At 35.4% G+C, this 21,778-nt stretch overlaps 3 protein-coding genes across 5 annotated transcripts; 1 reads left to right on the top strand and 2 right to left on the bottom strand.

Annotated features, from left to right (window-relative positions):
- Positions 1-118: 118 nt before the first annotated feature.
- LOC133699158 (uncharacterized) lies at positions 119-4,630 on the top strand. Of its 2 annotated transcripts, XM_062122346.1 has the most exons (11): positions 122-413; positions 506-536; positions 648-661; positions 747-797; positions 1,384-1,453; positions 1,994-2,060; positions 2,190-2,257; positions 2,599-2,710; positions 3,450-3,489; positions 3,917-3,984; positions 4,239-4,630. In XM_062122346.1, the coding sequence occupies exons 1-11, from the start codon at positions 201-203 to the stop codon at positions 4,249-4,251; spliced, it is 747 nt and encodes a 248-aa protein (XP_061978330.1). In that variant the 5' UTR covers positions 122-200; the 3' UTR covers positions 4,252-4,630. The 2 variants fall into 2 exon arrangements, with proteins under 2 accessions (XP_061978403.1, XP_061978330.1); XM_062122419.1 differs by lacking the exon at positions 2,599-2,710 and having other exon boundaries at positions 119-413.
- Positions 4,631-12,423: 7,793 nt separating this feature from the next.
- Positions 12,424-15,136, bottom strand: LOC133703647 (uncharacterized). 2 transcript variants are annotated; one of them, XR_009843915.1, is made up of 2 exons: positions 14,674-15,136; positions 12,424-13,918 (listed from the first exon to the last, which is right to left on the bottom strand). XR_009843915.1 is itself a non-coding variant. In XM_062128263.1 (2 exons), the coding sequence occupies exons 1-2, from the start codon at positions 14,920-14,922 to the stop codon at positions 13,478-13,480; spliced, it is 384 nt and encodes a 127-aa protein (XP_061984247.1). In that variant the 5' UTR covers positions 14,923-15,136; the 3' UTR covers positions 12,424-13,477. The 2 variants fall into 2 exon arrangements, 1 of the variants encoding a protein (XP_061984247.1); XM_062128263.1 differs by having other exon boundaries at positions 12,424-13,612.
- Positions 15,137-17,396: 2,260 nt separating this feature from the next.
- On the bottom strand, positions 17,397-20,440 carry LOC133698978 (mitochondrial dicarboxylate/tricarboxylate transporter DTC-like). Its single transcript, XM_062122127.1, has 6 exons — positions 20,174-20,440; positions 19,865-19,948; positions 19,345-19,406; positions 18,882-19,243; positions 17,947-18,161; positions 17,397-17,791 (listed from the first exon to the last, which is right to left on the bottom strand). Exons 1-6 carry the CDS (start codon positions 20,291-20,293, stop codon positions 17,735-17,737), a joined length of 900 nt encoding a protein of 299 aa, XP_061978111.1. The 5' UTR covers positions 20,294-20,440; the 3' UTR covers positions 17,397-17,734.
- Between the last annotated feature and the right edge of the window lie 1,338 nt (positions 20,441-21,778).

Here is a 21,778-nt window from a genome sequence, read left to right as displayed (position 1 = left end):
TTACTTTTTCATACATCAAGTTATAATATTTTTCTATTTAGGACCAAACTGAAACTTGGGTAATACATTAAGGATTGCTTACTTGGGATTTCACATTTTTTGTCTTCCTAGCATCAATCAAAGTCCATCATCAGCTTTCAGTTTCGAAAAACAAAAACAAGGATCTATAGAGCTTAAAAGATCAGAGAAAAACAAAAAAGATGCGAGCTTTACTGCAACTTAGCAAGAGACTCTCTCGCACTTTTGTCTTCTCTTCCTCCTCCTACTCCTCTCTTACTTCTTCTAGAACTTTCGCTACACTCACTCTATTCTCACCTGACTGCCACGGTGCTGCCATCACCACCAACGGCAATGTTTACGCCAGGCCTTGGTTCGCAATCCAACACCGCGGCGTTAAAGTCAATGCTATTCATGTAAAGCTTCAGTCTTTTTATATTTAAATTGAAATTATTAGTGATTTTATGAGATAATATAAGAAAAATAAAAACTTGATTTTGTATTGCAGTTAAGACCTGGAAATGTAATTGAAAAATCAGGTAAGTTTTGTGGTTTTTATATGAATTTGTTTTTTTTTTTATTGTTGTTTTTGGATGTGACTTGCTAAAGGTTTTGCCTTTGTTACTGTGAATCTGGTGAATACATATCAGGAAGAATTTTCGAGGTAATTGAATTTTAATATGTTTACTATAATGGATTATTGTGTGATTTGAATTGGAGTTTATGATAATGGAAGTTGATTAATGTAGGTGGTGGATGCGGAGCATAAACAGCGAGGAAGAGGAGGAGCGATTTTGACGGTGTTATTATTGTTTTTTTTTTTATCAATTTTTAACCCCAATTATCATAAATTTTTTCATTGTTTGATAATGTGCGAAGTGACTGTAAATAGTGAGTGCTGCTTTTGAAGTATCTGCTTTTTGGATTGTTTTAGGGTTTAGTAAAGGTGGTATTTTGTCGGATTCACGCTATAGCATGGAGTTGAGTTTGAACGTTTGGTTCATGCTCTATATTTGATGTTTACTATGTGTTTAAATTTGTTGACGGGAATTTAAACATTGTTTAGTTTTATTTGCATGCTATTGTGATCACCCTTGCAGTGATAAGATACATTTCTATGTTAGTTATGTCAGCGAATTGTTGCTTATTTTTGGTCTATCTGACTTACAGAGTGGCTGGCTTCGTTGGCAATTTTTCTTCTGCACGTAGCGACTTTATTGTTAAATAACTAATTGTCATTTGAATTTATTTTGCTCATATTTGTGAATGTGAAATAATTGGATTGCAAATAAAAGGCATTGTCATTCTCTGACATGGCTGACCTTATCTTGGTTGAATTGTCTGAATCAGTTGCATTTGTTTTTTATTTGCTATTTTATGCCATAGTTGGAGCTTCGAGATGTTGACAGTGGAAACAAGCAAACCTTTCGCTTTGGTGCAGAGGAGGCTGTTGAAAGTATGTTTATCAACTTTAAATTCTTGATCCCTATGTTGTTTGATGATGCATTTTTGTACATATTGAAATATAAGGCATTGACATCCACTCTTTTATGTAATCAAAATCTTGGTCGTTTTGGATGGCAAATATCTTTTTTTTTTCCTTCCTGCCTAAATTGCTAGTAGCGGGTTGGTGCTCTGTATCAGGCATTGTTTGCTTCAGCTATTTTAGGGGTTGCAAGTTCAGAAATTAATGTTTAACACCCTAGAACAGTGATGGCAGTTGAAATAACCTCATGGATATTCTGGGAAAAGTATCAGTTTTGAATGAAACTTGAACACGTAGACTTGGTGTTTTCTCATTTGTATTTCATAACTGTATGACACGTCAATTTATTCAACAAATGTATTGTTAATGTAGGCTATTTTTTTTTCTGTAAGCATAAAATCATATGGAATCATTTTATTTTGAAAGGTCAAAAGTTTATTCAACAGTTTTCCATTTCAAGGTGTTATTCATATATTGAAATCTAGATTAATCCTATTTAACTTGCTTTAGGGGTTTTTGTTGAGGAGAGGTCTTTCACATGTTTGTACACAGAACATGAATCAGTATATCTAATGGAGTAAGTAATATCATCACTTCTCCCTGCTCCCAAGACAGGCTATTCCTTTCTTTTGAAATATCTTTTGTTTTAGTCACGGATATGTATCTATTATAAATTGCAAAATGATGTCTGTTTTTATAATGTTAGCCTTGAGAAATTTGAGCAACTTGAAGTGCCGCTGATCTTGTTTGGCCAAGCTGCTGCATATCTAAAAGGTTGGTAAAATTCCAAATTTGATATTTCAAAAAGCATCCTGCCTTTTTTAAGATTTCCAGTTATATGTGCAGATCTTCTATGATTTTCCTTACTTTCGCATGCACTTTGTTTAAGGTTTTGAGGGATTTTCTGCTTCTTGTAACTCTTAAAGATGATGTTTATGGATGCTGTTAATTGTCATTTCTGCTTCATTCTTTTAAAGTTGCTCCTATGGGAAAATCTTGCCTTTTCTTAATTGCACTGCTCATCATCAACTGCTGCAATTAATAATCTACTTGACCATTAAGGAATTGCATGGTGAACTTTCTTTCTAACTATTACAAAATTTCATGATGAACAGAGGAAATGAAAGTTAAAATGCAGTTATTTGATGGAAGACCTTTGTCTGGATCAATTCCAAAACAAGTAACATGTGTTATTAAGGAGACACAAGATCATGCAGCTACACCTCGGTTTGCTCCACAACTTGCCAGATACTCATTCATGTGTTCTCATAAGTTCTTGTCATGTGCCTGATCTTACTTGTGTGGCTTTTACATGCTTTTGATTGCCATCTTACATGTTTGAATTTTTTTATTATTGATTTGTTCCCACTACAATGAAGTATACTTGCTTCAAATATAGTAAGGCAAAATGCATGAACTAATTTACCCTTTGGGGATATCTTTCATGAAGCAGATAGATAATTCTGGCCAAATGACACATTTCATGGTGGATAACAATTATAAAACCTTGCTCTGCCTTTTCTTCAGTCTGTAGTTTGGTCATCATTTTGGTTTAAGTTACTCACAAATAGGCCCGGATCTATCCATGTAGTGATTTTTACAAGTTGTAATTGGCAATATATTTTAGTGATTAGTGAATGCTGTTTATAATGGTAATGAGGTACTTATCCCACATAGATGTAGCCTGCCAATTGGGTAGTCACTAGCACTATAGATTGTATGAATTAATTTGGCATTTCAGCTTTCTGCGGTCCATGTGTTTTCCATGATCAGTTTTCTCCCCATCTTATATCTCTTCATTATTAATTATGACTGCACACCAGAATTCAATTAAAAAATATTTATGTAATTGATAACTGAACTTCATATTCATGTATTATGTTTCATAAAAAGCTTTTCACCTACTTGATTATTTGTATGCTTGTCACTGTAAACTCTGTTGTCAACACTTCCCCCTTTGATGTAGGTACAAAAAGGCTGTGCTGGACAATGGTCTCATTGTTCAAGTAAGACTTTTTTTTTCCTGGTTCAGGTTATTGTAAACTAATTCTGTACTATGAGCAAGTAGAAACCTGCAATTAAGGGTTACAGTGTGTCTAAACAGATAATGGTTTAGGTGCAAACATTTATCGAGTAAAATGGACGCTTAAGGCTATAAAATTTTGAATTAATGTAGCCATTCGGATAGAAGTGCTTGCTTGTTAATTGATTTAACATTTACTTTTTCCTGGAAGTAAATAATTGTATTTTGGATTATCAAAAAGGAAAATGTACTTTGGATTTATTTTGAAGTTTAAGGGTGCATTGGATCTCGTGTGTGTATGTCTTGAGTCTTTGAATACACTCAAGTGCCGATTCTTAAACAGCCACAATAGGTTTGGTAAGAACTTTTAAAAGCTTCATTATTATCTTATCTATCTTCTGAAACACCAGGTGCCTACATACATTGAGACTGGAGAAGCAGTTGTTGTCAATACTGAAGATGGCTCGTTTGTTACCAGGTAAATTAACATCTCTTTCAAATTTGGGAATTGCTAGTTCTGGTCTTTGTTTCTTTTAATTACTTGGCATGTCTAAGGTCTTTTAAGTTTTCTCATTTCTTTTACACGCACCCAATAATAATGTACAGATAAACATGCTTGCCCTTTCCTAATTTGGCTGGCCCTGCTTGCTTAAATACTTAGAAACGATTTGTAAAAGATTGTTATTAGTATCATTTTGTTGCGTTGTTGATTTATTTTGTTCTTTTACTCAGGGCCAACAGATAACCTTAGCCCACGGCTACTTTCCGGAGGGGAAAATTGAAAATACAAAATCTTTTATTTCGCATTGGAGCCAGGCACTGCAGCTTACTGCATACCGTTCTGCTTGGTTCTTTTCTATCAATGCATGCTTTTTTTGGTACTTTTCACTAGATCTTAAAGTACGAGGGTCTCTTTAGAAATTATGAGGCATATGGTATTCTTTTCAACTTCTTTCCTAAACAAGAGGATATGTTTTGCATGCAGAATTGGAAAATGTAGGGCTAGCTTTTAGAGCCGTCGAAACCTACCATCAGTCTAGAAATTTTGTCAACAAGAGTACTTCAACATTGTATTGAAGCATTTTCCTTTCAATGTCAGACCTAATCTCCAAAATTCTTGAACAGATTACCATTTTCTTATTAACTGGTTGTTTTATAGTAAAATGACTAAAATAATCCAAATGCTGCACCATTGCTGCTAGATCCAAGGCTAAATTTGATGTTATTCCGTTATAAATGAAATCAAATTGTTGAAGCAGACGTGAAATAGTGTGATTGCCATCATGATGTGTTGTGGAAAAGTAAGTGAAGTACTGATTTATAGAAATCAAAACAAAAACTGATGTCACCCTGCTAACAACAGCCTTGAATTTTTCATGGATGGATACCAAGCATTTGGAGTGCTTCGCTACGAAATCCTTGCTATATTCTGCAACCACCAAGAAACACCCGATGATGAAGCAATATTTATAGCACGGTGCTTCACCTCCTCTTCTTAGTTATAAAACCTGGCTATTCAATGATTGCATCAACCCCACCAGAACAATCACTTGGCAGAGACTGATCATTCTTCAGGCTACCTTCCCTCTTACTCAACTATATAGCCAGCCTCCTCAAGAAAACCTCAACGATGACCGTGTTTATATATATATAAACAAATAAAAGTTTGAGAAGTCAATTTCTTAGCAAGGTTGCTTTCATGTATGAAGTAGGTAGGTACTGTGTGTATTGTGATGCAGACACACTTCAATCTTCATGTTTGAGTCCTGATGGGAGGGCAAGAATGGCGTGTCTGGGTTTTGGTATAATTATGGTCCCATGCAAATTGAAATGGGTTGGTTGGTGACCCCCAAGTTTCTTCTCCATTTCTTTTTCGTCATGTAGATTTTCGTTTCTGGTTTTTCCATAAGATTTTAGAGTACAGTAATTTTGAATGTATGCTACCACATCCTAGTGCAAGCTCAGTTCATTGATTGCAATTTGTTACCCTTCTAGCTTATTTCTTTTTAATCTGCAAGAAACTTTACCTGCCCTCTACCATTACCAATCTGTGTAGCTTCTGCTAACATAAAGTGGTTAAGTAACTTATTTACCTTGAGTGTATGTAATTTATATTTGCATAAAATTATGTTAGTACTCGAGGCCAAGGAAACATTACCTAAAGGATTCAAATTGTAGTTTCTGCAAGGTAGCATTTGTTATTTTCTCGAGATAATAAAAAAAAAAACAGAAATAATAGATATAGAAATCTGTTTTATATTTTTTTTCTAACCATACATGTTTTTATTTTTTTATGTATATATTATTTTAATCGCTGGACACTGACCAAACAAACATGAATACACGCTTTGTTTTCATTTTCATGTACTAACGACACAAAACTAACCTTAAAGCAAGCCTTGATTCTTAGAAAAAAAAAACAAAAAAAAATTTTCACTTCCGTCCAAGATGTAAGCTTTCATCTATATATAAAGCTTTATTGCGCCGCTAAAGCAAGGTACAAAAGCTGCCATGCCCGTAAGCTTTGACTAGTCATTTAACAAGGCAACAAGAGGAAATGTAAAATAGTAGGACAGGGTAGTCATATTGGTATATGAAGTCAATGTGATTTTTGAGGAATAAAAAAGAGAAAAAGAAGTAGTTTCCACAGGTGGAAACTCTCGGCTTTCAAACCTCTAATCTTTTGTATTTCTTGAGATAAAGGGATGCTTTAATTAAATTTTTTAGGGAGGCAGCTAAATTGTTGAGAATATGATAATGATCGGTTGCACTAGTTCTTAGCTTTTATTCTATAGTTTAATTTATTTTAAATTTTTTAAATTTTGTGGATGGTAAATAACTTATTTGAAGCTAACAATTAAACACTTAAACCAATATCTTATTAGCTTTTATTATATGTGAACAAAATATATACTTATCAATCACAAAATCTATAGCCATCCAACATTTTTTAGTATGTTTTTAGTGTTTATCTTTCCAAAAAATTTCTCTACTCAATTGATGTCATTTTACATTTTGCAGTTTAGTGTTTATCTTTCCAAAACTAACACCAAGTTGACTATTTTAACTATCATATGTGCAGTCGAAGACTCGAAGGCTGGAGGAAGCTTCTGCAAGGCATAGTGTTTGTCAGACTGGATAGTGGATAAATGTATGAGTTGCACAGTTCTCTGTTGTCTTTATGATATATAAGTATATTTGTCAAAGTAAAAAGATGGATGGAGCTTGCTAGCAGCTTATCACGAAGATAGAGGAGCTTCATATGGACATCAATGTGAATTCTAATCTGTATGCAATGCAGCTTCTATTATTTTATATTAGATTTTGTTTTTTAACATTTAAGAATTCTATTTTTATCAAGTTACATATTTTGACTTGTTTCCTTCCTGTGAGCTGCCTGCTAGCCATAGTCCGAAAAGTGTAATCACAGTATGAAATAAGAATGGATGGAGGGGATGAAGAAGTGAGGAGGTAGTTCTATTTCCGCGGTTCGGCTGGGCATGGCATGAGGCGGTTAGAGTTGGTTCACATAAGTTCTGATTTGAGTCATTATATTTCATGTAAATTAGTTAGCATACAAACAATGTTTGGTTGAGATTAAAAAGAAAAACTTCATTGTTAACCATCTTATGTTGGCCCAAGGCATCACAGTTATAGTGCTTTCAGCTACTAGAACAATGTGTTTTCTTGACAAGTTAAAACCTTGCTTGCAAATACTACAATTATGAGTAGGATCAAGGGAGCAGCTCCTCCTTGGATACTCTTGAGCTACTACAATCCAGCAAATTCCTCGAAGTTCCGGATATCTTCTAACATCATCCATGTGATTTGCAGCCATGCCCAACCCAATCGGCAAAGTTTGAATGAAGAAATTAAAAGATGACTTCCCATATGAACAAATACATCCAACAACTTGTTAGGAAAACTAGGGACAAATAACCGGATCAATTCAGTGGAATACAATTCACAATTATCAAGTCCTAATCCTTTTCCCTCTTTGTGCAGTAAAAAAACAGAATTAAACAATGAACAAATATAATGCAACAATCACACAAATCAACACCAAGATTTTTACGTGGAAAACCCGATGCGGGAAAAACCACGGGACCGAAGTCCACCTAAAAACTTCCACTATCAACAAATAATGGGTTCACAATTGTTCTTCCTCAGATTCAACTAAGGGCTACAACATATATATCATCAAGAACTACTTATTTTCGGATTACAACAAGATTAAAGGAGAATTATTTGAGAAAAACTCACAATACTGATAGCCCCGTTTTTTGTCAAAACGGCCAGCTTCCACACCACCAATCTTTGATCCAACCGTCCAGAATAAAGAGGAACGTGTCTAGAAGCTGCTGTCAAAATCTCAGCCCGATCCAACGGTGAACGAGCTGGAAATCAAAGAAAGAACGCAGGCTGCTCTGCTGCCTCTTCTTCTCTTTTCTCTCGTTTTTCTCTGCTCTCTTTTCTCCCATTTTTGCTACTGTCATCTACAGTGGCAGCTCATTTAATTTAAAGAGACAGCAAGGATGTCTCTTACTAATTAATGTGATGGTCCCCCCATCACATGGTGCGGGACCACACAACAAATCTCCCCCTCACACACCATGTGAGGAATTCGCTATACTGGCGATCAACATGTAAGCTTCAATTTAGGAGGCTCTGACAAGCCTGCTTCCCTTCTGCAAAACTCAAACTTCTCTCTCGATAAAGGTTTGGTCATTATGTCTGACACGTTGTCATCGGTATGGATCTTCTCAACAACAAATGACTTCATCACCATAGCATCTCGAATCCATTGATATTTAACCTCAATGTGCTTTGACCGAGAGTGAAAAGTAGGATGCTTACTGAGATGGATTGCACTTTGACTATCACAGTGCAACACAAAGTTCTCTTGAACTAGACCAAGTTCATGTAAGAACTTCTTCATCCATAACAACTCTTTTCCCCCTTCAATAAGAGCAATATATTCAGCCTCTGTAGTGGATAATGCCACACATTTTTGCAACCTTGATTGCCATGAGACTGCTCCCCCTGCAAACTTCATCAAGTATCATGATGTGGACTTTCTAGAATCAACATCACCAGTCATATCTGCATCTGTGTATCCATCCAACACAGGTTTATCATTACCAAAATATAAGCTGAAACTAGAAATACCTTTGAGATACTTGAGTATCCATTTTACTGCTGACCAGTGTTCTTTACCAGGATTAGAGAGGAACCGACTAACCACACCAACTGCATGAGCTATATCCGGCCTTGTGCAAACCATGGCATACATCAAGCTACCAACTGCGGATGCATAAGGAACCTTTTTCATCTCATCTCTTTCTTCATCACTTGAAGGACACTGCTTAGAACTTAGTTTAAAATGGCTTGCAAGTGGAGAACAAACCGGTTTGGAGTTGCTCATGTTGAATCTCTCAAGTATCTTTTGAACATATCTCTCTTGAGATAGCCAAAGTTTCTCCTTCTTCCTGTCACATGTGATCTTCATGCCAAGAATCTGTTTTGTTGGTCCTAAGTCTTTCATTGCAAAAGACTTGCTTAACTCTTCCTTCAACATCTGAATCTTCTTAGCATCATGACCAATAATCAACATATCATCCACATACAACAAGAGAATAATAAAGTTTCCATCTGGAAACCTTTTCATAAATACACAATGATCAGAAGTGGTCCTGTCATAACCATGATCCATCATGAAAGAATCAAACTTCTTGTACCATTGTCTTGGAGCTTGCTTTAACCCATATAGGCTCTTTTTCAACTTGCAAACTAACTACTCTTTACCTTTTGCTTCAAACCCTTCAGGTTGTTCCATGTAGATCTCCTCATCTAAATCACCATGGAGAAAGGCAGTTTTCACATCAAGTTGCTCAACTTCAAGGTTCAAACTAGCAGCTAAGCCAAGCACAACTCGGATTGAAGACATCTTGACCACTGGTGAAAAGATTTCTTCAAAATCAATACCCTTCTTCTGACCGAAACCTTTCACAACCAATCTTGCCTTGTACCTTGGTTGTGAGCAATGTTCATCAATTTTCAAACTAAACACCCATTTGTTCTTGAGTGCTCTCTTACCTTTAGGAAGCTTCACTAACTCAAAGGTATGGTTTTCATGCAAGGATTTCATCTCTTCTTGCATTGATTTCAACCACTCACTTTTCTTCTCATGTGACATAGCTTCATCAAAGCATTCTGGCTCTCCCCTGTCAGTAACCAGCACATACTCATGAGGTGAGTATTTGGTGGAAGGTTGGCGAGGTCTAGTTGACCTCCTCAATTGTGGCTCATCTGGAGCTTCCTCCATAACCTGTTCAGGAATAACATCAATATCATCATTAGCTGATACAGGATCACCAACTAATGGCTCATTAAGAAAACCACCATTTTCATTATTTTGCAAGTCTCCCCCATGATTAGCAGGCATCAAAGATAACTGTGGAGTAGGTGCTGGATTTGAATTAGATGGAATAAAAGTAGTAGACTCTGTTTTCTTCTTCAGTTCAAAGTCTTCAATGGTTTGATCTTCAAAGAAGATAACATCTCTGCTTCTCACAATTTTCTTCTCCTTTGGATCCCACAACCTATAACCAAACTCATCATCTTCAGAGCCCAAGAAAATACAGTGTTTTGTCTTGCTGTCAAGCTTAGACCTTTCATCCCTTGGAACATGTACAAATGCTCTGCATCCAAACACTCTTAAGTGTGCATAGGAAACATCCTTTCCTTTCCAAACTCTATCTGGAACATCAAACTCAAGAGGAACTGATGGAGAAAGGTTGATCATGGTAACTGTAGTCTTCATTGCCTCACCCCAAAAGGACTTAGGCAGCTTTGCATGAGAGAGCATACATCTAATTCTTTCAACAATGGTTCTATTCATTCTCTCAGCCACTTCATTCTGCTGTGGAGTCTTAGGAACTGTCTTCTCCAACTTGATGCCATGTTCCCTGCAGTACTTCTCAAAATGACCCCTGTATTCACCACCATTGTCTGCTCGAACACATTTCAGCTTTCTACCAGTTTCTCTTTCAACTCTGGTATGGAAATCCTTAAAGACATCAAGCACCTGATCTTTGGATTTCAAACAAATGGCCCAAATCTTCCTGGAGTGATCATCAATAAAACTAACAAAGTACAATGCACCTCTAAGAGACTTATCAATCATAGAGCAAACATCAGTATGAACTAAATCAAGAACATGTGACCTTCTATGTGAAGGTGATCTTTGAAATGCAACTCTATGTTGTTTACCAACTAAACAATGAGTACATGTGTTCAAGTTCATACCTTTTAAAGGAAGGTAATTCTTCTTGGCAAGGATGTTAAGGCCTTTCTCACTCAAATGTCTAAGCCGCTTATGCCATAAATTAGTAGAGCAATCTTCAATTGCATTTACCTCCCCTTTGATCACCTTGGCTTGTGACATGTAAAGACCCATCTTCTTCCCTTTAGCAATAATTAGGGAATTTCTGGAGAGCTTCCATTTACCATCTCTAAAGTAACTATGATAGCCTTCTTCATCAAGAGTACCAGTAGAGATCAAATGTAGGCGTATATCAGGTACATGCCTAACATCTTTGAGTAGCAACTTGCACCCAGTATTGGTTTCCAACCAAATGTCTCCAATGCCCACAACACTGGCCATCCCTTGATTTCCCATCCTAACTTGACCAAAGTCACCAGCAGTGTAGGATGTGTAAAAAACACGTCAAGGTGTAACATGGTAAGAAGCTGCTGAATCTGCAACCCAGGTGGTATCTTGACATGCAAAATTAACACAGCCATCATCACACACAATGGCAACATCACCATCAGATACAACTGCAGTTGTACCATTCTCTTCATTCTTATCTTCATCTCTACCCTTTTTATCTCTCTTATACTTTCTGCAATCTTTTTGCATATGCCCAGGCTTGTCACAATAATAACACTTGAAACCCTTCATTGACTGAGATCTTTCTCTTGGCTTCCATTTGCCTTTTCTATTGCTGGATTCTCCATCTTGCTTGCCGTGAGAGAACCTATTTTGACTTCTCCCTCGACTTTCTGTAACAAGTGCATAAGACTCGGAAGTGCTTGTCCCTTTCCTCCTCTTCTCTTCATTGAGGATACAATCCTTCACTGTTTTCAAAGTGAGCTTTCCATTCGGAGTAGAATTGCTAAGTGACACTACCAAAGTCTCCCAACTATCCGGCAATGAACTCAATAGGATTAAGCTTGCATTTCATCGGCTAACTCAAGGTTCATCAATGACAGCTGATTCAAGAACCCTTGAAATACATTTATATGTACTGAAGCATCTTCACCATCTCTATACTTCAAATTCACAAGGTCTCTAATTACAAAAACCTTGTTTTGTGCACTCTCCTTGGCAAATGTTTCTTCCAACATCTTCCAAACTTTATAGCAATCATGTTCTTGAGAAATATGATTAATGGACTTAGAAGATACCCATTTTCTAACATTAGCGGTAGCCTTTCTATTAAGTCCATTTCATTTTGCATCATCCATATCATCGGGCTTTATTCCTTTACATTCAATCGGCAAAGCCAAATCATTGCAATATAAGTGATCATCCATCATTGTTTTTCATAGAAAATAATTTGAGGAAGTGAGCTTTATCATACCCGAATCTTCCTTTTCCATTTTAACTGCACAAGAATTCAATCTACACAACCAAATGCTCTGATACCACTTTGTTGGGAAAACTAGGGACAAATAACCGGATCAATTCAGCGGAATACAATTCACAATTCACAAGTCCCAATCCTTTTCCCTCTTTGTGCAGTAAAAAAACAGAATTAAACAATGAACAAATATAATGCAACAATCACACAAATCAACACCAAGATTTTTACGTGGAAAACCCGATGAGGGAAAAACCACAGGACCGAAGTCCACCTAAAAACTTCCACTATCAACAAATAATGGGTTCACAATTGTTCTTCCTCAGATTCAACTAAGGGCTACAACATATATATCATCAAGAACTACTTATTTTCGGATTACAACAAGATTAAAGGAGAATTATTTGAGAAAAACTCACAATACTGACAGCCCCGTTTTTTGTCAAAACGGCCAGCTTTCACACCACCAATCTTCGATCCAACCGTCCAGAATGAAGAGGAACGTGTCTAGAAGCTACTGTCAAAATCTCAGCCCGATCCAACGGTGAACGAGCTGGAAATCGAAGAAAGAACGCAGGCTGCTCTGCTGCCTCTTCTTCTCTTTTCTCTCGTTTTTCTCTGCTCTCTTTTCTCCCGTTTTTGCTACTGCCATCTACAGTGGCAGCTCATTTAATTTAAAGAGATAGAAAGGCTGTCTCTTACTAATTAATGTGACGGTCCCCCATCATATGGTGCGGGACCACACAACACAACTCTTAGAATTGAAATGTGGACATGAATGCGTGGATGAGCTTGTGTGCGGAGAAAGAGGGAGTACCGTGGTAGCAGGTAAACTCCTGCAAAGAAACAGTGGAAATCCTTTGTAGAGCCCCACAAGCTCTCTAGCTTTCAGGACTTTCCATCAGCATTGGGTCTCATAGCTTACATATATGATCGAACATTCTTGACCGGTACACAACAGGCTGAGGCAGCAAATGCTGAAACAGCACCTGCACCTGAAACAAAAGATATCAAATGTGTGTGATGAAATTTGCTATATGATCTTACACGCACACAACCAATCCTAGTCATCAAACAAACCACAAATTCTTTCTGAAAGAAGAGAACTTGCTCATTTGAGTTTGAAATTCACCAAAACCACGGGAACCTTGAAATAATGGTAACTTTGATTATATGGAGCGAGCATGCCTGCATAAAATGCTGTGAAATTCCAAAATAATCCATGTTTCCATAATGCTGAAAGCCCTTGATTTGTACTGATACGGTATAAATTAAGCTCTGAAGACATCCCCACAAGTCAGCTTTTTTGCCCCTGGTACTATCTTAGTCCCCGCATGATAGAAGGCTGTAGCTATTGGAGCAGCCACGCATGCTCCAACAGTTCCGGCAAATACAGGCTTCCTGATGAATGCTTGAGGTATACCATGATTGGCAGCAATGGCCTTTCTGGTCAAAATCCTAGTAAAACCAAAGACATCATTGACTGTTAACAGAAAGTTCCAGTTCAACACCATGCATAAACATATGAGAGAAAAGAAGCAATTGATGATTGTATCTATTTGCTTATATTCTCAAAAACCCTTTCTAACCAACCAAATCACTACAAACATTTATATTGTGGTCATGTAGCCAATACTAATCATTTTCTTTTCCTGCAGGTTGCATAGATTGGTACTCGTGGAACAAAGACTCTTAGTCACTTGCTCGACTGATCCGAATGTCATAGCACCGATGGTAGCTCCAAGGGAATGTAAACTTCCTTTTCTGTAAGTTTGAAGTAATGTTAGATCAATGCTGTTGTATGTTCATCCAAGCTAATGCTAATTAATCCAATGGAAACGGTAGAGTTTGACATTTTGATGAGCGCTTTTGATTAAGGAAAGCAGTGATGTGTAAAGGGCTTTGGATGGAAAAACCCTCCTCTTAAACAATGGAATATAGTGAACAAGATCAAAGTTACTAAGAAATAAGTTTGCAGAGGAAAACCAGATCAAATTCCTAGTTCAACCCCTAGAGAACTGATGAAAAACTTTCCGGTCTAGCATAGCAATGTGTATAGATATCATACACTTCATTATCTACGGTCAAGTGAAAATCAGATGATATATGTGAATCTAGAAATGAAATGATAAAATCTAGGATAGGTCCTGCTATGTAAGGCAAATCCATTAATGACTACATGATTAGCACAAATTAATTAATGAAAATCCCAACTAGAAAGAAGATCCCCATGGAAGAATGGTAATGGTTTTCCTTAATGTACTTTTTTTTCTCAAGAAAATGAAAGTGAAAATCTCAACTCAATAATACACAAATGCTTGCCTTCCTACACATTCACTGATTTTCAATGTAAAGTTAGAGCCTTGCTTGTCTTCCTCTCTTTGAAACCAACCATAAATTTTAAACAATATGCCTACTCTACATAAAGGAAGTTCCTTTCCTCTCTTTTCCTTCACACACACACACACACATATATAAAGGAGAAAACTTGGATAAATGAAAGGAAAACACAGGCCAACCTTGAGATTTTGAAGGTGAGGCAGCTGCTTAAAGGCCTTTGCCGCAGATTCCTTTTCATAACTTCGAAGGTAATAGATAGCAGATTCCACCAAGAGAAACTGTAGTTCTGTTAGTAATGCTGCTGATCCACCACTCACAAATGGCTTCACATTTTGCCACCACCAAGAACCACCCATTAAAGAAGCTTTGGTATTGCTTCCCATGGATAGAGAGTGATTCTCTTCTTCCTTCTCTGAAACAAAACCCATTTCTTGATTCTTTTCACTTGAATAACCACTTGGTATTGACTGGCTCTCCTTATTTCTAAGACAAAAGATTAGTCTCTCTCAAAAAAAAATCTCTTTCTCTCAAAGAAATCTCTTTCGTACAAAAGATTGGAGAGAAAGCAGAGAGTTTCCACCTAAGGTAGCTCCAAAGTGAGCATTATGTAAGAGAGAAAAATTAGAATGACAGTTGATGAGGAAAGACTTTGGTTTTGTTTTTCTCGGATAAAATTTATTTTTATTAATATGAATGTTTGGGTTAGTTTGCACGTATCTCGATTAATTTTACGGGTCTTTAAGTTAATGACCATGTAAATCTTCAGTAGCTCTGAAAGAACTCAAACTTCTAACCATTAAAAAACATGAACAAATTTAAAATCTAACTAGTTAAGTTATTCTTCAGGTTATTACATTGCTTGTTATATAAATAAAACGAGTAATTATTGACTTTCCATAGCTATAGGATTCAAAATATCCTTCCATAGTTACAGAATTCTTTATTTATGGAGGCTGATTTGTCTTGATCTGCATCCTGCATCCAGCTATAGTTTCCATGTATAGTGAGTTACCATCTTGAAGTGAAGTAGCTGTTGGACTCTCTGGAGTAGCCGTTGGGGTGTTTTCCCTACAATCTTAGATGTTGGCGTAATAGGTGTTGATGAAGATTGCTGGCGGGGATGAAGAAGCTGTGATGTCTCCTGCTGCTGCTGCATAGGTTTTGCTTGTTGCTGTGGAGCTGCGGCTGGAGTCTGCTGAAGCTGCTGTATAATTGCTAATAGTAAGAAGGTGAATACTATCTATTTTTGGATATAAATACTTTAACTTCTGTGTTTTGCATGATGGTTTGCAAAAATGGTGCCACTGACTCATGGTTGAGTGAATGATAGGCTCATGAAGGAGGTGAATGATAGGCTCCCAGGACTATGATCTGGTCCAAGACTGGGGTTAAGGATTAAACATGTTAAAATTACATGGTTTTGATATTTTAAAAAAATAAATTAAAATTGTGTCATTTTAATTTTTTTAAAAAAATAATTAAAGTAGATTGTTTTCTTTAAATTTTAACCAAATCAACTACATTTAACCAAATTAATTTTTATAAACTCAACTCAAATCGAATTAAATTCTGAATTGACAACTTAGTGGATTGACTCATCGTACTAGATTATATTCAAAACAATATAAAAATAAATTATTTTTAGATGTTTTTGTTATCTATAATAGTCTCTCTCATTTTTAAGTGTTGATGCCCTGAAAAAGATATGCTAATAATTGATGATTCTTACTTCTTTCATTTTCTTATAACTCATTGATTTTAATGTATTATTAGCACAAATAAGATATGTCACATATTCTGCACTTTTTGTTATCTAAAATATTTGTCATTCAATGTTAATTATAGTTTAATAAATTTATTTGTGATGATTAGCCTGCAACATTCTTTTTTATATATATAATATAATGTATAAGAATTATCTAAACATAGTTAAGAGAAATTGACATGCTTAAATTGAGATATTGAAGAATATTAAAATTTATTTTTAAAAAAAATGTTAAGGAAATAATCAGGTAAATATTATTAATTATTTTATAATTAATAATAATGAAAAAAATAAGGATTTAATGATAAACAAGGTAGATATTATTAATTAAGGGAAGGATGTAAGAAGCTTTTTTTCTGGAGGTGATCCATAGCATTTTGTATAATTCATTTCATTATATTTTTTGAAAATCTATCAATAACAATACCTTTATCTTTCTAAAAACATCATAATAAGTAGAATTATGTGAATTAAGTTTAAATAGATGAGGGTTTGAAATGTTGGTATGAATTTGAAGATGTACAAGTAACTAATTATTGTTAAGTGATTATACTCTATTAGGTTAAGAAAAGCCATTGCAAGTGACTGCTCTTTGGCTTAATGATTTGGCTCCTGATTTTTTAAGATTTTAATTTAAGTATGGATAAGGAACTGTCATTTATCAGAAAACTTGTCACTTTTTTTCAACTTTCTTCATCTCCACAAGCCATTACTTTCATCCTCAGTCTCCATCAACAATGCAATGCTGAGCGGCCTCAACCTCACCCTAAAAGCATTCTTTTGTAGCAATCCAGTTAAGTTACTGAAAGCAGCACTCCATGGTTTACAACAACAGTGAAACTGTGGAAGGGACTGCTATCCAGTATCCAGTTACTGAATGGCAGCACTCCATGATTTACAACAACAGTGAAACTGTGAAAGAGACGTGAAAAAGCACCAAGGCATTGCCAATTTGGAGAGCTGGCAACAATAATAATGCCAAATTGCAGCAAGAACTTTATCCACACCCAATTCATATCATGGCTTGTGACAGCAACATGCTTCCTAATTGGTAGATTCTAACCACCACCCTTAAACACCCCTCACCCTCTCTAAAAAGAAAGAAAATTCCGAGTGAAAACAAATACAAGGCCAGCATGGAAAACCTTCAGAGCACAGACAGGGGTCAATCTTATTCTGAGATTTATGTTTCATGAAAGGTATAAAAATTTATCCAAAATACTTGTTTATCAAGTAAACAATTTATTTTACTCTCTCTTGCCGAACTCTATTGAATTCAAAAGGGGTTTATGTAAAATCCAAATCCTTCTCCACCCTAAAAGGTGCTAATAAGCATAAAATTCGGAAATCCTACTTAAAATTGACTTAAAGTCTAACAGAGTGTGAACTGCCAAAAACCAGACAGAAACTACAACTCAACCAAATTCTGTTATTTTGATTGCCTGACTTGACACCAATCCCATCTCCACAGAAAACTACAACCCAGCAGATTTCTCCAGCTTTTGAATCTGGTTAAGGAATATCCAGGTCATCTGCACATGCAAACATTCAGCAATAAGAACTCTATGCATAGATCTAAAAACATTAAACTAATACGCCCGTATCTAATCAGACAAGATGCACTGAAAGAAAGACAAACACACACATGGAGGGAGGGAGGGAGGGAGGGAGGGGTAGAGAGATGTACCATAACATGAGGCGCAATTCTAACACAATAGACAGGGAATCCAGAGTAAAACTTGAATGGTCCTCCTAACTTGAGTGTCTTAAGGGCACAATCCATGGAGCCAGTGTATGGATACTTTCCTTGGGCATCAGGTTGCATTTTCTGAATTTGAGTTTTGACATAATCAAATGGAAGACTACAAGCTGCAGCGAAAAATCCTGAAACAGTACTTGCACCTGGGAATAGAGAGGATAAAAGAAGCTGTTAGTCATTGTAACACATCATGCTTGATGGTTAAGACAAAATATTTGCCACATGGTGTTAGGAATGTCAGAATTCAATCAATCAACATGCCTAACTTATACAGCAGAAAACAAAATCCACATGTTATCAACAAAAAGGAAAAAACATGCTTGAATAAGACCAACTTTTCAAAGCTTTGACTAACTCAATGCAAGGCCTGAACTACAGCATAGCTGGGGCATGCACCTCCAAAGTCTGACAAAGTTTAAATTTTAGTTACAAAATTTTAATATATTTTAAATATACAATTGAATTTAAGGCTTATTTCCTAAGAAACATGCATTTTGTCCCCCCCCCCCAAAAAAAAAAAAAAAGAATTAAATTCTATAGCCCTTATTTGTTTATATTATTTTCAAGTTTATTCTAATATATTTTGTTTTGACACTTCCATACCTAAAATCCTAGCTCTGCCCTTGTATCTATGTAATATGCACACCAGATGATTGTTTATGCCATACTCATGTTACGAAAATGAATGCGTGCATAACTAGAAAAAGGATCTCGTTACATAAAAAAAGTTGAGTTCAACAGAATAGTTATGAAGTAACAATATTTCTAACTAAACGAGACAATGTACAAAATCACCATAAAAAACATAAAAATAACATACTAATTAATACAAGTACAAAAATCATGCACGCAAAGAATATTACCTATCACAGTGGACATTTCACCAAAACCAAGTGAATCCTTGCAAAACTCAACACTTTGATCATAAGAAGCAAGCATCCCCATGTTCAATGCCATTGCTCTTACAACAGTAGGGCCTGCACCTTTCCATAGTGCCAAAACCCCTTCATCGGAAACAATGCGGAAGAGGGCATTGAAAGCATTTGAATAATTTCTGCGCTGAGCAGCTGGTAAAGTGGCATCAGCCTGCATACGGATAAGTGCTAAATCTGCTGGGCTGCCAACAGATGCTCCAATCGCACCAGCAGTTAGCCCACACAAAGCCTTCTGATATAGAGGTAAGGGCTTCCCATCATTGGCTTCAATTGCTTTGCTGGTCAAAATCCTAACAAAAACAGAGAATAGAATTCAAAAGCTTGATAACAATAGAAGTTAAAAGATGCAAACCATATTATAGTTTGATAACAAATATTTTCAAACACTCACTTGAATGTTCCAAGTCGGGCAGTTGTATAAGTGGCTTGCCTCAGTAATCCAGCAGAGAGCCCCTGATTATTGACATTAAATATGGTAATGAGATACAGTGCACGCGTAACACGCACTGTATTTATATTCAATAACAACAAAACACATTTGAATTCAAAAGACACTAAGAATTTCATTGGTCAAGTTAAATGCTTCTCATTGATGCCATTTCTGTAGCGATCTCCTAAATTAAGACACGAACAAGTGGCCAGTATCAAATCTTACAAATTTGTTTTAATCTCAAAATTAAAGGTCAGATTAGATCAAATTTATCAATGTACTATCAAAATAGCACAAACCACACCTCATTTCAAAGCATTCAAATTGGCAACCTTCAATTGTTTCCCAGCGAGATTAATGCTGAACTTCAAATTAAACAGCAATAAAGTTCCATACTGTAGCACGGATTTTAAAACCAGAAACTAAATCAACATTACACACAACTACAAATCCAGAATTTAACAAGTTAACAGAATCGAACCTTGTACAAAGCACCAAAACCCTCATTCTTTAACATATTCTTCGTCACCTCAGTAGCTGATCCTTGACCCAATTGAATCCTCACCTACACCAAACACCAAAACCCATCAAAACACAGACATCAATAAACCACTTTACACCACGAAAGCAAACAAGATATTTCTAAAAACCCATCAAATCCCAGATCTAAAAGACCCATTTTAGCTCAAAAGATTCAAACTTTACCTCACAAATAATACAAAACCCAGAAATTGATAAACATCAAGCCTCAGCAAATCTCCAAAAGCCAAAAACACAAACATTTATGTACCTTAATCATATCAATAGGCTGGATAACACAGGTGGCAAGCATACCCGAGGCACCACCATTAACAAAAGGTTTGACAGTAGGCCATACACCACGTGATTGAGGTTTCTTCACCTCTCCCATTCCTTCCCTTCTTTTTTGTGGATTCAAAAAAGCCTCAAGGTAGACAGGAATCTGGGATTTGCCAGAGAGAAGCAACGAGAGAGAGAGGGAGAATACACACGTGAAGGAGGCGATATAAATATACCACAGCTAACACAGTAATAAGCGAAAGAAACCAATAGGTGTTCGCGAGTGTGTTTAAAATTGGTTTTGAAAGTTTTTTAAAAATACATTTAGTATAAGAAAATATTAAATATTTTTGTTTAAAAATATTAATATTTTTTACATGTGTTTTTTAATGTTTTTATGAACTGATATTAAAATTAAAAAAATATAAAAAAATTAATATATTTAAAAAAAAAACAAAACCTATTTTAAAAATCACAGTATACCAATCTTGAATATTCACCAGAAAAACCTTCACTTTCCTTTTTCTATTATTATATTATTTTTCTTTCAATTTTTTATGATGTATTTTTTTCATATCTTAGCCATTTACTTTCTTTTATTATTGGGTGCGCGTGTGACACGAGGGGTGGAGTTTTGAGTTTGGTGGAATTGATATATATTGACTATACTGCCATTTTTGTAATTAAATATGACACGTCGAAGTATACTTGTAATCAAATAGAGAGATAATGATACCTAGAATTCACCGCTGCATGAGGTTGACTTGAGGGTGAATTCATAAATATTATTTTAAAATATTTATTCGATAAAATCTAATTTAATTCTTAAATATTATTTTTACTTTTAAAAAAATAAATTAATAAACTCAGGTTAATTTATAATCATATATATGAACCAGCTCAAATGTAGTTTAATTGTGATGCACGAGAACCTCAGGTCGCCCAGCTACTCGGTTTGCCCAACCACCTAGGATCGGCAGATTCTTAAATATTCGAATTACGGTCGATGATGTCCTTCCATTTTTTTTTTTTTTTTTCTTTAAATGCAGGAATGCTTGGACAGAGAAACTCAAAAAGAAAATGGTTGCAAAATTGTTTTTATTCACGAGATACTATTTATTTAGTGTTTGTTTTTATATTATAATATGTTTTTTAAATTATTTTTAATCTAAAAACTAAATGAATGATCTTCCAAGCGAAACACAATTTAAAAATAAATAAATTAATATTCTTTTAGATAAACAATTTAAAAACAAGGTTATAACGTAAAGACAAACACTCACCGGTCTTCTATAAATCATGAACTGATTTTTTCAAGTTTTTTTATAATTTTAATGTATTAATGTTAAAAATATAAAAAAAATTCAAAAAACTTATTTTAATATATTTTCAATTAAAATACATATTTAAAAAGCACTCTGTATTATAATATCAAACTAAAATATATAATTACTTATACAATGAAATGAGGAAGCCACCCATGAGTGCAGACTACGACTGTGTTTGGTATTGCGGTAACTGTTGTGGTTGTGGTTTGAAAAAAGTTGTTTTAAAAAAAGTACTTTTAAGTGTGGTTGGTTTGAAAAAATAGATGTTT

This window comes from Populus nigra, chromosome 1 (genome assembly GCF_951802175.1).
Source record: "Populus nigra chromosome 1, ddPopNigr1.1, whole genome shotgun sequence".
In the NCBI taxonomy this organism is placed as follows: Eukaryota; Viridiplantae; Streptophyta; class Magnoliopsida; order Malpighiales; family Salicaceae; genus Populus; species Populus nigra.
The sequence above is the reverse complement of the archived record's forward strand: the minus strand, read 5'-3'. Positions and strand labels throughout refer to the sequence as shown.